Raw genomic sequence first — 16,072 nt, 5'->3', positions numbered from 1 at the left:
TGCTCTTTGAACCACATTCTCGACGAGTGTCGTCCTTCGTTGCGTTCTGGGCTTTTCTCCTCTGTCCGCCGCAGTTGCCGTGCTGCTGTTCTGACCGTCCGAGCACCCTGTTCTTGGGAAAGGATGGGCGGGGAGTTAATAAGATCCCATCCTCCTGGAAACCAATGCTTCCTCAGGATTGCTCATTTTCGCAACCTGTACGACCCCAAACAGAAATGACAGTAACTGTTCGTTCGACAGGAGCCTTCACACCCCTCCCCACCCTCTTCATGGTTCGGACACCAACTGCTAGGCGCCCACATCCCCAGCCTCGCGACACCATTCGTCGCCTGTCGAGGTGGCACCTTGTTTACTGCCCGCTGATTTTTGTGATTGGATAGCTTCCTGCATTTTTGGACCAATCACTCCCGTCACTCTCCTTCGCTCCCTCGCTTCCCCTGAGTCCCGCCGAACCGGTGTCTCAAAGGAGCTTCTGCCATGCTACTGCATGTCTCTCCTTATCTACAGGAGGATCTCGCGATCTGCTCCTCCGACCAATGCCTTCGCAGTCTCCTTGCCTCATATCTCACCTTAATCTCGAGGACCAACATGATTGTCATCATGGTCTAAAAGGGGGGGGGGGGGGGGGGGGGGGGTGGGTACACTATCATAATTCCCATTCTTAGTCAGGCTTGACATCCTTCCGCGGATCCACTGAGGAAGGGAGTTTGAAGCCGGGCGAGGCGGAAGGGAGCCGGATGCACCATCTTTGGTTCTTTGCAGGCAGGCGAGAGTCAATTTGCCCTAATACCACTCAGGGTGCAAGCATAACACTGGTGGACATTGCCCACTCAACTGTGTCTCCGTATCTGATATGGAGAACCAACATCTGATGACTGCCGTTACGACATTACGCCTGGCCTCGAGACGCAAGCGTTTCAGCGATTGGGAAACGCAGCGTGTAAGGTAGCGCGACCGAAGGCCCTGTCCGATGCGGCCAGGGACAGAAATAGATTTTGCTGCAGGCCGATTCGCTGTGAGCTACTCCGGCTGGTATGCAGGAGTCGAAGATCACGCCCTTTTGATGGCTGGCAGTTGTCCTGCCTGCCGAGAACCAGTTTTAGAAAACTGGACGGATGAGAAGAAATCCGTTTTTGCCTTTTCTGTTTTACAGCTGCGGGTCGAAAAGGACGGCAGACCGACCTTTGCTCGCTCACCTGGCATAGAAGCAAGGCGAACTGGTCCAGCTGAAACGCCGCACTTTAGCGTGGCGAGATTGATGCGCTGGCAACGACGGCGAAAGTCAGCTGCGAGAACTGGCTTTCCTGCTTTTTTTCCCTTTCTTCACCTGGTCTGAGGTGAGAGGCCGCTTGGCCGCTCAGGCCCCCCGCCGTCCCAGATCCAATCTGACAAGGATGGCACCGATCGCGAATGCAACTCATCTGCAGCATTACCAAGTTTCTGGGATCGCCGAAGAGAGAAAGTGTGGCGAGTGCCCTAGTTTATCCCTGGTCGGCTGCCTGCCAACAAACAACTTCCTCCTGCACTCCGCCACAGCCAGGGGACCGCCGAGTGCCACCGTTTGCCCCAAAAAGGCGTCGTACTCGAGGCGAATAATGGAGAGTCTGAGGCTGGTGACGTGGCAGGCGACGGTGGCTGTTGAGCCCTAAGCGAATGCACGCTTGCTGGGACCTTGCATGGTATGTGTACACTGTACGTACGTAGATGGGGACCCGACGCCCGCGAATCGTTATGCAGGCTAGGGATTCACCGAAGGCAGACGTCAGTCTGCCTGTTTCTGCGCAATGCTCTGGCTCTCGACCCTCGAGAGACGAACGAGGAGAGAGAGAGACAAGGACAATCGATGACAGTCCTTCCATATTGAATGGGCGAGAGATATCTCTCTCTCCGCCAACGAGCTCGAATCCGCAATTGCGCAACCCCTGCACTCAATCCCGGACACCTCCATCCCCCAATGATAGCTGCCAAGAGCGCCATGACCAGGGGTCAAGTCCAGGTGGGCAGGGGTCTCGTAGAGTCTCGTAGATCTCATTGGACGTCCGAGTGAGACAGCCAGCGGCAGAGCCTTTTGGTCTCTGGCGTCGCAAAGAGGTAACGTGATGGCGAGTTGGTGTGAAGGCATCGACGTTGGAGCGTCGGAGAAGGGAGAGGGAGGGAGAAGCGCATGCAGGAATACGATGACGGAGCTGTGCGGTCTCCTGCTGGGCCTTTTTGCGTGGCCTTCTGGGGCAGACGGCGTCCTATGAGACGCATCGCAGACCGTGATCACGGGGTCAACCTGGAAGGCCGTACACATTTCCTCCTCTCTAACAGGTTTCTAGTCGTCCAGGAATGCTGACAGCGGCGTATCAATCCAAGCGCGACCTGTGCTCAATGCGGGATTAGCGCGATGCTTTGCCGCAGCTGACAGGAAGGACTCGCTTCTCGAGAGGTCGATGCTCTCCGGCTCCAAGCTTACGGTGCTCTCCATTCAGATCGCATTTATCCTGTCCTTTCCATCTCTCCCCAGACTACGAGACTGACTGGCTGGATCGGTCTGGTCTTGAGGAAGCCACTCTTCTTTCAGCCGGACAGGCCCGTTCTTGACGATTGATGAGTTGTCATAATGCTCTCTTGTCCTTTCGAGGCAGGAGGGACATCGGAGTGAAGTCCCAGTGTAGTCGTCTAGCGTTGGCCATAGGATGAAGGAATATCAGCGAACAAAATAGCATACAGCCATGGAAACTCCCTCCGGTTTATCATATGCTACTGGCTAGTCTTTCCAAGTGGACCTCTGCTCCGTGAGATATGCCATATAGGCGCTCGAGTGGAGAATGCCGCTTGCCATGACCCCCTTCTCCGCGAATGGTCTTGCATTCTGAATGACTTCTCCGCTCGCTGCGCGGACTTATTGCGGGCACGCCCTCTGGCTAGGTGCCGTTGACTTGTAGCTTATAGGTAGTTAGGATATGTCTTGTGTGTGTTTGATATCAGTGCTCCGGGTCCTTTCTGCGAACAAGGGCCGGCCCCCATCTCCTCACTCCTGCGGGGTCCGGCATTGATCGGCCATCTCTCCAGGTCTCTCGAGAACTGTCCTCAACTTTGCCAAAACAAAACCATCCCGATGGAAGAGGTCCCACTTCGTGAGAAGGGGGAAAGGGGGTGTAAAAAGGGGCCATCACGCCCCAAAGGAACGACCCGCGCCGCATCCCGCTCGCGGAGGAAGAGGAGGATCCCCCTTTGGTGGGCCGCCGCCGTCACTGAGCGGTCTCTCTGCTTTAAGTGACGGCAGGGTGCCGAGCTAAAGGGGGACGGACGGGTGTGATATGCGAAGCCACTGACAGGGCTGGACGTTCTCGTCACATCCCTCCTTCTGCATTCGGACAGGATCGCATGGAGGTTTGGTCATGTGGTCCCATCCTTTCCACCTGAGCGAAGCACAAACGCCGAGTGTCTGTCCGGTGCTGTCGTTCGTTGGGGGGGAGGACATGATGCGGGAATACTTCTATTGGGCTGGCCGCACTGCCTTTCGGTTCTCGCACTCTGCCCTATCAAGTACTGCTTCTTTCCCGGTGGAGAGGAGGGCGTTCGCATCGGAACGGAAATCGGACATATCGTGACGACAGGTGAGGGAGATCGTCATAGCAACGACACCTTGCGCTTCGTATGTGACTGTCGCTTACGGCAGATATTGATTTCTATGTCTATTTCAGTCTCGAATTCTCGTAGGAACTCTAACACGCGTCGGCGTGCTCAAGCCGATGGCTGTCATTGGTTTGTATGCTCTTTAGGAAGAACGACAGCGGACTGTAAAGCCAGCAGCGCAAAGAGGCTCGGGATGGAACCGTCATCGTTGGTGCTCCTAACCACAATCCCCAGGATAAATCAACACCTGTAGAACGAAGGTGTGTCGACTACGAAATAGCTCGAGCCATTCGGTGAGCAAGAGCAGCAGCCTCCCAACTTTTGCGCGAAGGCCTCTGCCACTTTATCCTGATATGCTTTACGTCATGCTCAGTCTTAGTTGCAGCCGTGCATAAGCCCTTTTGTATGGAGCAATCTTGTGGTCTTTCACACATGAAGTTGGACTGTTTTGGGACAAAGGGAATATATCAAAACATTGAGAGCACTTTTTGCCATTTTCTTATACAGCTTCCCTTTGACTTTCTATCCCAGAAACGCCAATCTGACCACCAACTCCGCAATCCCCTCCTCGTCCATAAAGATCTAGAAAGACCAGAGAGTAAAGTTTGAGAAGACAATGAAATTGCTTAGTATCCCCCTTTCTCAACAACAAAAAAGACCATAGTAAGAGACTATCTTGGAAATCTCCCAGCCTTTCCCATCCTCCCTTTCCTCTTGTAATTGAATAATGATACAGACGTCCTGAATTTCCCCAACACAGAGCCTCTTTTCACAAGTCTCCCTTGACAGGCTCCCGGGCTCCCTCCATCTCTAGGCTCCTGACAGCCTCGGGATATCGTCACCTCACCGGATTCGATTTCAAGCCGGCAAGCATCAGGCCACCAGTCGAGGTACCGGCATCTAGCTCCTGAACCTCGCAGCCCTGGCCTCGGCCTTCCTCCGCTCCTCGGGGTCATCAAGGATGTTCCTCTTCTGCTGCTGCTGGTTCTGGCCGCCACCACCACCGCCCTGCCTCCTCTGATTCTGGCCCTGGCCCTGACCCTGGCCCTGCCGGCCGCGGTTGTCACGCCGGTTGTGGTTGTTCCGGTCGCCAAACTGTCTCTTCTGGTCCCGCTCCCGCCCACCGTTGTCGTCGCCGCCGCGGCCCCGCTTGCGCGAGGGCTTGCGGTCGGGCAGCGCGCTGTCCAGGCCCTTGACGTTGGGACCGCTGCTGCCGTTGGTAGCAGTAGCGGCGCTGGCGCCGGCGTCGACGCCGAAGCGCGCCGCGCGCGCGGCCTTCTTCTTGGCGTCCTCGTCCAGGTCGGCCGCCGCCTCGCCGGCGGCCTTGTCGTCGTCCTTCTTGGTCTCCTCGACGACGAGACCGAAGCGCTTGGCGCGGGCGGCGCGCCGCTTGGCCTCCTCGTCGGCGTCGGTGTCGGCGAGGTGCTGGGAGAGCAGCTCCTTGGGGGCCTCGGGGACGGCCTCCTTTGTCTCGCTGGTGGTGGTCGTCGCCTCGGCGCTTGCGGCCGCGGGAGCGGGCGCGTCAGCCGGGGCGGCGGCTGCTGCAGGTGCGGGCTGGGCTGCGGGCTTGGCTGGCTCGGCGGCCGGAGCGGAGGCAGCAGCCGGCGCTGCTACTGCTGCGGCGGCGGGAGGCGCGGTGTCCTTCTTAAGGTCATCGTCGTCATCCCAGTCGATTTCGTCTTCGGCGGGCTCGGCTGTGATAGACATACACGTTAGCAATTCGGGAACGGACCATGATGGAGAAAGTCGTTCGAGGAAACGATTGTTGCGATGGGAAAGCAATGAAAAAAATCGCATGGCGCAAACTTACCAGGGGCGGGCTTTGCGGCGGCGCTGCCAGCCTTGGCCGTGTCGTCCTCCTGCAGTCGCGCGACCAGGTCTGCCTTGATGCCGGTCTGCGCGAGGCCGCGGCTGGCGAGCAGCTCCTTGAGGTCGGCGACCTTCATCTGGGCGTATGCGACCATGTTGAAGGTGTGTCTCGGTGCGGTTGCGCGGGTGGGTGGAACAAGGCTGAGACGGGGAGCTAAGGAGTCGAGAGTCGAGGCTATGGATGGCCCTTTCAAGGAGAAAGCGCGGAGTGAGAAGGGAGGGATTGTAGAAATACTATCGCATCAAAGGTAGTGACCGAAATGCGCAGAAGTAGTAAGGTTGAGAGCGGGTTGGAAGGGAGGAAGGAGATGGTGTTGATGTCGCAGAAGCAAGGGAATATAAAGAGCTTGCCGCTTGCGACACGGGCTGGCGCGCAGTAGTAGAAGGAGCCGATAATGGATAAGAACCTTGGAAGGGAGGGAGCTACCAAGGGCAACCAACCCATTGAGCCATTCAAGTCCAGTGAGCGTGTCCGCAAACAATACCCTCAATAAACTCGCGCGACCCGCTCATTGGCTGAGCCGGTGATGCAATGCTTATTCAGCAGAACATCGATCAATGCTAACAATAGCTTCGGTCGAGTCCAGAGGGCATGTGCATGCAACAAAGGGGAACATTGAGCATTGTTTTCAATACCAACTTGATCAATAATAACCATTTTCATTAATGTACCGGTTTTGGTATGAGAAGTTTCAAAATGCAACGTCTACCTCGCAAAGCGGATGCCTCAACTGGCTATGCCAATATGCAAGCCGTCGCAAGAGTCAAAAAGCAGTAAAACGGTAGATACATGCAGTCAAAACCGCCGCCCATCTTGAAATATGTACGCAGTTCCTCATGCCACCCTTTCTCTAAAATGCAAAATGAGCAAAAAAACAAAGACACGCTGATATATCCCTCGCTCGCTCTCATAAAAAAGTATGTAAAAAATGAGGACCTTCCCATAAGAGAAAAGAGCCTCCCTCCCAAAGTCCATCTATACACAACCCCCTCCCCGCCACCCCCTTGACCACCTAAGTACACAAAAGAAAGGGGAAAATAAAAACGATTCACAAGAACAAGGGTATTCGACAACAAACTCACTCAGGAGATGACAACCTCCTGCGCCACCAGCGCCAGGATCCAGCTCGCCTCCCGCGCGCTCGAGCACTGGAAGCACCACTTCTTGACCTTGCCGCTCAGCGCCCCGGCCTTGGGCACCACGCCCACCATGTTGTTCTCGTCCCGCAGGTCCTCCCACACGTTGAGCACGATCCCCCGCGCGCCCAGCCTCCCGAAGCACCGGCTGCCCAGCACCACGTCCAGCACCACGAGCGCCTTCTCCCCTTCCTTCTTGGGGATCGACGTCACGATGATGCGCTTCTCCATGCCGTGGTACAGGTTCAGCTCCTGCCGCATCCCCGGAGGCGGCCGCGTGATCTGCAGCAGGCAGTTGCCCTGGTCCTCCCACTTGGACGCCGACACGGCCAGGTGGCACCGGATCCGCAGGTTGTCCGACCCCAGCGCCTTGAGCCCGCGCGTGCTGCCCTCGGCGAGGCTGACCGACGGCGACCGCGGCGGCGTGCCGCCGCTGGCCGACGACGAGCCCTCCGAGGTGTACAGGCTCGCCGCCCCGCCGCTGCCGCTGCCGCTGCCCACGCGGCTCTGCTTGTCGACCGACGACTTGTCGATGTTGAACGACAGGTTGCCCCCGCCCGTGAGCCGCTTGAGGAAGCTCGACGCCGACACGCCCGTCGACGAGCTGCCCTGCGACTGCGACGGGGCCCGCGTGGACGCCCGGTAGCTGTTCTTGCGCCCGAACCAGCTCCGCCTGCGGCTGCTCGTGTCGTCCTCCTGACCTGCGTCCCCAGACGCGGCGGCCCCCATGCCGAACGACCGGAAGCGCGCCTCCTCCTCGAGCGCCTTGAACTTGGCGTTGTTGAGGCGCGACTGGTGCACCGCCACGTACAGCGTGCCCATCTCGCTCGCCGAGGGGGCGCGGAAGCGGAAGATGGAGCTCTCGATCTTGTTGAGCTTCGAGTACGGCCGGACAGGCGAGCGGATCTCGAGGTCGACGACCGTGCTCTGCCGGATCATGACGACAGGCGTCAGGTCCAGAGCGATGAGGGGTCTAGTTTCATCATTGGCATCGCCCGGGCTCGGCGAATTGCGGTGTGAGTGCGAGGCATCGAGGGGATACGCCTCGAGAAGACCTGGCTTGATGACGATCGAGCAGGGCTCTGGGCTGATGTCCTTCCAGATACCCTTGCGACTCGACCAGTACGATGTAAGGGCGACCGACTTGGTCAGATATTCAGTCTCGCCCTCGGCATTCTTGTTCACGCCAACCTGCGATGCCGAGTGGGAAGGGGTGATGCTGCTGTCGGAGATCACAGATTCTGTGGGGTTTGGCTCAGCGTTCTTGATGCTAATGCCGGGTAGCGTATCAGGGATGTCATCCTCCTCTAGCTCGTCGCTCGAGGAGTCGTCCGACTCCGACCCAGAGCTCTCGGAACTAGCAGAGCCCTCGGATGATACGTCAGATGGATGGTACTCGTGTTTCAGAGGAGATGAGGTCCGGCGCTTGACACGGGAGCTTGAAGTCAGCTCGACGGGTGGCGAGGCGGAAGACTTCTTCGGTGTGAGGGTGCGGTGGATTGGGGGAGGCGGTGCGCCATCTTCGCGGAAGGGAGTGCTGTTAGGAGGTGATGACTTGGCCAACCTGGCTGGGTCAGGTCGCATGTCCTCCCGAAGTGGCCGGCTCGAGTCCTCTGGTGACGAATGGCGAGCGTCGTAAGGAGCAGGAGACTTGTGGTACGTTGACTGGGTCGGCGTCTTGTCGGGTGATGACTCTCCATTCGGAGAATGCGTCGAAGTCGGAGTGGTCGGCCGACTCTGCCGTCGTTGATGGTATCGACTCGGCGTCTTAGGTGACCTCTGATGTTCCAGGCCCGGAGCAGCTGGCGGGATAAATGATCGTCTCGTTGGCGAGGCTTGCGGCTCGTCAACCACACTGGGCTCGCCCAGAGGAATGTCATCAACGTCCAGTTTGGACAGGGCCGTATCCTCCAACCGCAAGAGCGCGGTCGGACCCGGAGCAAAGAGGTCTGGAGGCGTCGGCTTCGTGCCCAAGATGTCCAGCCACTCCGTAACCGCCTCGTCGTCCTCAGCAGTGAGCGTCAGGAGCTCGTACCACTCCACCATGTTGTGCGAGCCCCGGATCATGGCGACGAGCGACCGCGAAGACTGCCCTCTCCGCGCAGAGATTTGTCCCGCCGGGACGGGTGGGAAGAGGAGCCATGATTGCCCGTGGTGTCCAGTCTCGCGGATGAGTACGTCACCGGGGTCTCTTCGGTCGTCCGCCTTGTCCCTGAAGACGAGTTCCACTTGACATTCCAGTCGCTGGCCGCTAGAGTGGGAGAGGTCCAGCGAGAACCAGTCCTTGGCGTAGACTTGGCGTGTCCGGTCGACGTGCACCGAGCTGATCGGGGCCAGATTCCTGAGGTCGCGCGCGCGCGTCGGGTCAGTATTGTTGGCGTCTTCGTCGGCTTTGCGGGCCATCTCTTCGCGGTGGCGCCGGCGGGCCTTCTCCTGCAGCGCCTCCAGCTTGACCACGATTTCTCCATCGATGAAACCGCCAAGAATCAATCGCGCTCCCTGTTTTGTTTGCGTATTAGTTTATCATACGCGGTCAATTCATGATGCAGCATGCATTGCAACCAACCTTGGCAAACTTCAATATCCACTTTATCCTCACCAGTGGCCTCTTCAGTAAGTGGGCCACGTCAACCCTCTCGCCATTATCGTCAAGCACATCTCCCTCCTCATTCAAAGGCATCGCGCCGACGAGCGAGTCTTCATCGCCGGGTCTCCCAATCAGAGGGGCAAGGTTGACAATGAGATCCTGAAAGCCGAGGCGCCAGACATCCAGGTAGTTATCATAGACTGGATACACGCTCTCCAGCCATGTGAGAAGAGCTTGAGCGTCATGTAACGGGACGCGTTTGTGAAAGTTCCTCAGCTTCTCCAGCGCGATGCCCATGCTGACCACAGACTTGGACAGGCTATCTGTTTTGTGCGATCCAGAAGACTTGGGATCGAACAGGTCTGTGGGTCGTCGCGAGTCACCATGCACGAACTGCGTGAGAAGGACGGGCACGACACCGTCGACAAGAGTCTTGAGCTCTCTGGAGTAGAGGTTCTCGTCTTCGGCGAACTCTCTGAGTAGGTCATCCAGCGTAGCATTGTCGAGCTTGCTTGTTTTTCTGTGAAGGCTTCGAGCAACTCTGATACTCTTTGTCCGCGCTGGCAATTGGGAGTCGTCGGGGAGCGAGAGGACGGACACCAGGTCGGAATGCTTGGTCAGCCGTCTCTTGAGGCCAGACCTGTTGCTCTTTTGGCGCGTCAAGTCAGTAGCCGTCAGGGCGGTGGTTTGAGTGATTGTCGTCTGCGAGACTGTCGATACCGTATCTGATTCGTGAGTGCTGTATGACGCCTCAGACACGATGGTAGATAGCTCGTGCATGCCGTTGGTGGGAGGCCTGCGCTTCGGGTATGTAGCGGGAAGAGAAGCAGAGTCTGTTGTAGTTGACTCGGTGATCGTTGACAAAGTCGGGTCGGGTGACGGTGATCTCCCCCTGGAGCCACCAATGGAACGGCGCCTAGATGATTCGTATCTCTCAGAGTCATCTTCGTCCTCGGTAAGCCGGTCGTCTTGAACAGTGTGATATGTCGTTGGCATGAAGTTGTGACCTCCAGACTCGCCCCGGAAAGCCTCCCTCAGCGCTTCCCGGAAAGTCTTTTTGGCACTTCCTGTCTTGAGCGGCGAAGCGGCACTCCTAGTCGCCATGCTTCTCTTCAGACCGCTTGACTTGGGGGTTGTTGAAGAAGCGGCATAGCTATCCCTCTTTGGCGTTTGCGGCGTCTCCTCATGTCTCTTCTTTTCATCAGGTTCCTTGGGGCTGATGTTCTCCTGATTCTCAACCTCTTCTGTCTCTTTCGGCGTCGTCTCTTCCTTAACAGCTTTAGGCTCTGGGGGAGGAGGTGGCGGCGTCTGCTCCTTGGCCTCCTTGGCCTCTTTATCACGAGAAGTAGACGTAGATCGCCTCTTGGCCTCATTGTCCCGAGAGGCGGACGTGGACCGCCTCTTCGCCTCGTCCTTCCAGTCCTCCTCGACCGAGTTCTTCCGCGGCGCCGGAGCATCTACGAATGGATCGACGGTCCCGCTGAGCCAGCTCTCAATGCTCGGCGGCTGGTTCACGACCGGCTTGGGCGGGTCCACCTGGTTGTGGATGATCTTCTTGCCCTCGCTCATCACCTTCTTCAACACCTTGGGCACCGCCTTCAGGCTAGGATTGCGCTGCGCCTTGGGTCTCCGCTGCCCGCTGCCACCGTGCGGGAGGTCCAACTCGCTGAATGCAGAGTAGCCAAAGGGGATATCGGCGAGGGATTTGCCAGGGGCACTGGATGGCTCGTAAGCTCCAACGGAGCTGTGATCGCCCGCCGACGAGGCCGAGTCCTCGTCTTGTTTTGTTGTCGCTTCCGTGACGCCGTCCGTTTGGGTGCCCGTGAAACTAGAGGCAACCTGGCTCTTCTTCGACTTTGACGCTTTGCGAGATTTCGGTTTCCTTGTCGGTGTCTCTACAGTAGACTCTGGCTCCTCAACGACCTCTATCCGCTCCGATGGCGAGCGATCACGTCTAGCGCTGGGGATGCGAGTACTACGCTCCGAGCCTTTCCTCACTGAGGAGTTATCGTCATTTGCTGACTTGGGACCTGGTCGTATCCGGATACCATCGTCTGGTAAGCTCGAGTTCGATGGCGTCACCCGGATCCCATCATCCTCATACGTCTTCTTCGGTTTGGGGCTGGGCTTGGCGTCCTCCACTCCCGCCTCTTTCTCGCTAGTCTTCTTCTTTCGAACGGGCCGCACACGAATGCCATCACCATCGCTCTTGCGACCGCTCTCGGCGTCTTCTTCGACCGTCACTGTATCCCCATACTTGGTGTTGTACGTCTTCACCTTCGGACTCTCCGGTGGCTCGACCCTCGTCGCCCAGTCCTTGATCTTGTTCTGCACTGAGGGGTTCTGCGCAGTGCGCTGGAGGAAGTCCCTGGGTATGGGTCTGCCCTCCGTCTTCGTCTTGGCCGGTGCTGTCCTCGGCGGGCTCTTCCTCCGCTTCTTCATCCAGTGCTCGTCACTGACGATCCTCTTCTTAGGAGGGCTTCGCGTCTTCGGTGTGTGCACTGGAGTATCGGCTGCCCCTCCTTCTTCTTCTCCGTCCTCCTCCCAGTCGCCCTGCGCATGGTCCTGCCCATCCTTGGACTCCTGAGACTCCTCGTGGCTGGTCTCGCTCTTGCCCTTGTGGTGTATCGCCGGCGCGGACCGCCGCTTCGCGCGCTGCCTCATCTTGATGCGGATCCGGTCCTCCTCCGTGACGCTCTCCTCGTCCAGCTGGGCGCCCACCTCGGTCGGCTCCGTCGGCGTGGCCTCGGGGTCGCCGCCGCCGGCCATGGCGGCGGCGTTGGCCTTCTGCCAGTTCTTGACCCGATCGCGCACGCCGCCGGGCTGCTGCAGCTTGCGCACCGAGGTCTGGCGCATCTCCTGGCGCAGCTCGGCCCTGACGGCTGCGGCGTCGATGCTCCTGCGCCGGGCGGCGGCGACGCGCGCGGGCGTCTGCCGGCCCAGCAGGAAGTCGCTCAGTAGGGTGGGCTGGGGCTTCATCGTGCTCGAGCGCTGCCTGTTTGCGCCGCCCGCGCCGCCCGCGCCGGCGGGTGCCTTGCGGCCGCTGGAGGAGGAAGGGGTTGCGCCGTCATCGTTCTTGTTGTTGGTGTTGTTCGGCGTGGCCTTCTTTGCGCCGCTGGCTGGGGACGAACGGTGAGGGGTGGAAGGGGTGGCAGGCCCCGGTGATGGGTCGTCGGGAGGTGGTTTGGGCGATGGCATGTTCTAGATTGGTGAGTTTCTCCGGGTTAGCTACATTCCTCGGTAGGAGGCGGTTTGCGATCCGGAATGCTTCGAGGTCGGGGTTCCTGCGGCCCTAGTAGGTAGGCTAGGAGACGATCACCTGGGGTGGGAGACGACCATCCGGGAGGGTTCAGATAGGAAGCAATTGGTAGATAGGCTGCGCAAACAGCAGAGAGAAGAAGCAAGTCAGAACAGACACACACACACCTAGGTGAACCGCATGCTGTCGGGCTGAGATTTGCTGATCGTCGCACAGCAAGGTCGCGGGCAGTAGTCGGGAAGGAAAGCAGTCGTCGTCAGAGCCTCGCCTAGCAACCGGTAGCGCCCGCGGCGGTCTACAACGTCAGTTGAGCTATTCGAGCTGGTGCGTAGGGCTGGCTGTCCACGCAGTCTATGCCTCTCTTCTGCAGCGTTGTCGGTCGGGGCTGTCTCTGCTGGTCATTGGGTGAAGCGCATTGGCGAGATCTCGCTACAAAAGAAACTTCATCTCGGGAGGAAGGAATTATTCCCTTTGGTCGGAAAGGGAAAAAAAATGGCTGCGGGCAGGGCTGCTCCAGTGATGCTGTGCTGTACTTTGCTGTGCTGTCTGCTGTGGAAAGACCGGGAGCAGATCAGGAAACCTGAATAACATGGTTGGCCTCGGCCAATGAAAAGCGCCGGTGAGCCCAGACATAAACAATGGCATGAGATCGAGGCATCCCTGTTCTTATGGGGGGGTCACCCAGCTCATCTGTACCGGCTAGCGCATCCCGCTAAACCCCCAACGGCCTAGGAGGCTCGCTCAGCAGCGCATGTGTACCCGCTCTAGGGCCGGCCGGGCTCGCCCATCCCTGGAAGCTCCCGGCTTTGGCCCCTCTGGTACCACTCGAGCCCACTGTGCGGTCCACCATCCCCCTCGGCGGGGCGCCATTTTCAGCAGCAACCTCCAACCGAAACCAAGATATTAACTGCACTGATCTGCCCAGTCGGCGTTGATCTCCAAGATTTGGGCCATCGCCAATCCGGAAAGTTTATTAAAACTACCGAGGGGCCTTGCTTTTGGTGGTATTGCACGCCGGTAGCGTCTCTTGTTGTTCATGCGTGGGCATTTCGCATCGCAGAGGACGCACATATGCGCATTTGGCTGTCAGATGATGGGCTTGGGGATATTGTGGCTTTTGCACCTCCATCTCAGTCCACCCATCCATCACAATACGGTTTGTCTGTCTGTCCATTGCGACACACTCTCCTTAGAAGGTGATATGTAGCAAAAGGGAACAAGTGGTCACACCCTCTCTCTTCCTCGGAAAGTGCGCCATGCGTCGAGTCGCCCGAGCCGACAAGCACTCTCTGCATGCGATTGTCCATGTCGGTGCCGCCGCCGCGGGCCTTGATTTGTTGTGATGACAGGCTGTGCTAAGGGAGGGCAGGACCGGGGCTGACATCATCCAGCTACAGACCAGGATCAGACACATGCTGGGGAAGCCCGTAAGACAGGACATCCTGGACCGTCCAATATCGTCCCGTGCAGCCAGCATCCTCTCATCGCCTTCGCTTCCCTTCGTGCCGCTGACAGAGTCCGAGTCTGGTACCGCGTAGAAAGCGAGTAGCTTGGACTTCCTCTCTCGGCGAAGGGGCGGCTGTTGCGACGGAAACTTGCATCTTCGACATGCAGCAGTTATTATCCTATCTGCTCATGTCGGTATGCTGACGGGAGGTAAGCTTAAATCAGCCACTTCACACATACTAGAGCGGGGACTTTGGTCGAGAGGTTTCAGCCAAATGAAGACGTTTCAAATTATGGTGCGAAGCAACGAAACATAACGACATGCTGGATCGACCAGGCCAGAGTAAACAACAAAACGAAAACGAGCCACCGAATGCTGTGTGACTGAGCATCCATCAACGCCACCCATGTAACCATGCCTGTGATGAACAATGCTGCAATCAATGCCTCAAAAAAAAAATGTATGCCAGAACGCCATCTAATGCAATGTTGACCAATCTCGTGTTCGCATTCCATCCCACAGCCCGTGATCATATCTCCTGAACGGGCAGCACAAAGCGTACCCTCTTCTTGGGCTTTGTGACTGGTGCTTCAGTAGCCGCCTGCGTGCCGCCTTCTGCGGTGCCCATCTCCACATCGTCCTCGGCCTCCTCCTCGATAGACCAGACATCAGGACTCGGCTCCCGCCAAGCTCTTGGTGATTGTCTTGTGGGTAGACTTTGAGTCCGCTCGCGGAGCCCAACTGAACGACGGGATCCAGGAGGCCCTGATCCAAATCGTACTGCGGAGCGGCCTCGTGACGAGGCATATGAGTTCGATGGTGGCATAGACGATGACGACGAAGAACCTGGTCCGGGAAAGCTATTGGGCGACAGGAGCGTCGGTCTCGACGTCTTCCCTGCAGAGGCTTTCTTCCTCAAGCCAGTAAACTCGCGGAGGCTGAATGGAAGATTGAGCGGGAGTCGGTAGCTTGTGCCGAGGCGAATGTACTCTTCCCCGTCATCGTCGTCGTCGGTTGTCGAATCGGGATCGGGCGAGAGCCGGCAAGGCGGAGAGCGTGGGGGTGTTGGCGGCCGGGGCGGCGGTCGGCTCAGGCCTCCCAGCGAGGAGGGACTCACAGACCGGACGATCTCAGTCTGGTTCTTGGGGTCTTCGATGCCGGCATCCATATCGAGGTCCATCATGTCTTCGTCCTCCATAGCGGGCGCAGGCGTGAGAAAGTATGTGAGAGGATCATCATCTATCAGGGCAAGATCAGGCTCGTCCTTGTTGATATTGTCGTGGTCCATCGTGCTACCGATGTGTACTTGAGTAGGGGGCCACGAGTCCCGCCGTGAGCGGCTGCCAGGAGTGGGAGTAGGCATTGTGTAGTACTGTGTTGATATTTGAGGAAATTTCCCGTTGAGAACAACAGGACAGCGAATGGTTTAAAAGTTGGTCATCCCAGGATGTCATTCACGGTAGTGACAGGCAGCCATTCCTCGGTGCACCTATGACTGAGATAGAAGTGGCCACCTTAGGCAGAGATGATAGCCTTAAGTAGATATCTCTCGAGAAGCAGATCCGGGATGCCCGACTTGGGCCTTGTTTATCAAATTTGATCGAGTCCAAGTCGGTAAGAAGGGAACCATGTATCGGCCCGTGAAAAAAAAAAAAAGGACAATCTGCACAACGGACGAGTGCCGATGCAGTGCAACCATGGGAAAAGGAGAAGAAGAAAAAGACCCAACCGATTGCAGTAATCCTATGCGTGCAGTACTCCGTACTGGGAGGCCAGGCCGATAGTATTATATAGATGCGTGCGTCGAGGGCTGCAAGCTCATGTGCACAGCTTCAGTCTGCTGGTACATGCCAGTCCATTCCCTCGTAAAGTGGCCGCTGTCACCGGCGAATATAGGACCAAAGGGGGGCGCATTCAGCCAGCCTTGTGAAGACAAAGGAGGGTGGTCACCCAGCTCAAGGTCTCACTTCGCGGGGCAGCTGCTGATGAGCCTTCGCACGTGCAGGGATCCAATAAGGGTCGATGAATCACTTTCCGACATCCCTGCGCCTCCCTGGGAAGGGCGAAGTGGTGTCCTGAACACGCAGCTTTGCAAGCCAAGGAGGTCATCACGAGCTGAAGCGGGGTTGCTTATCTGGACTGAAGAAAA

The 16,072-nt window shown here is 57.8% G+C and overlaps 3 protein-coding genes across 3 annotated transcripts; all 3 read right to left on the bottom strand.

The window, feature by feature from the left end:
• Positions 1-4,524: 4,524 nt before the first annotated feature.
• On the bottom strand, positions 4,525-5,588 carry E0L32_009807 (uncharacterized protein; the record flags this gene model as incomplete). The annotated part of the gene is made up of 2 exons (XM_031144811.1): positions 4,525-5,318; positions 5,435-5,588. The coding sequence occupies 2 exons, from the start codon at positions 5,586-5,588 to the stop codon at positions 4,525-4,527; spliced, it is 948 nt and encodes a 315-aa protein (XP_030990456.1).
• Positions 5,589-6,576: 988 nt separating this feature from the next.
• Positions 6,577-12,415, bottom strand: E0L32_009806 (uncharacterized protein; the record flags this gene model as incomplete). Its single annotated transcript, XM_031144810.1, has 2 exons — positions 6,577-9,129; positions 9,197-12,415. The coding sequence occupies 2 exons, from the start codon at positions 12,413-12,415 to the stop codon at positions 6,577-6,579; spliced, it is 5,772 nt and encodes a 1,923-aa protein (XP_030990455.1).
• A 2,037-nt stretch (positions 12,416-14,452) lies between these two features.
• Positions 14,453-15,286, bottom strand: E0L32_009805 (uncharacterized protein; the record flags this gene model as incomplete). The annotated part of the gene is made up of 1 exon (XM_031144809.1): positions 14,453-15,286. The coding sequence occupies one exon, from the start codon at positions 15,284-15,286 to the stop codon at positions 14,453-14,455; it is 834 nt and encodes a 277-aa protein (XP_030990454.1).
• Between the last annotated feature and the right edge of the window lie 786 nt (positions 15,287-16,072).

The sequence above is a fragment of the Thyridium curvatum genome (assembly GCF_004353045.1).
Source record: "Thyridium curvatum strain D216 chromosome Unknown NODE_74_length_206198_cov_80.914379, whole genome shotgun sequence".
In the NCBI taxonomy this organism is placed as follows: domain Eukaryota; kingdom Fungi; phylum Ascomycota; class Sordariomycetes; order Thyridiales; family Thyridiaceae; genus Thyridium; species Thyridium curvatum.
The sequence above is the reverse complement of the archived record's forward strand: the minus strand, read 5'-3'. Positions and strand labels throughout refer to the sequence as shown.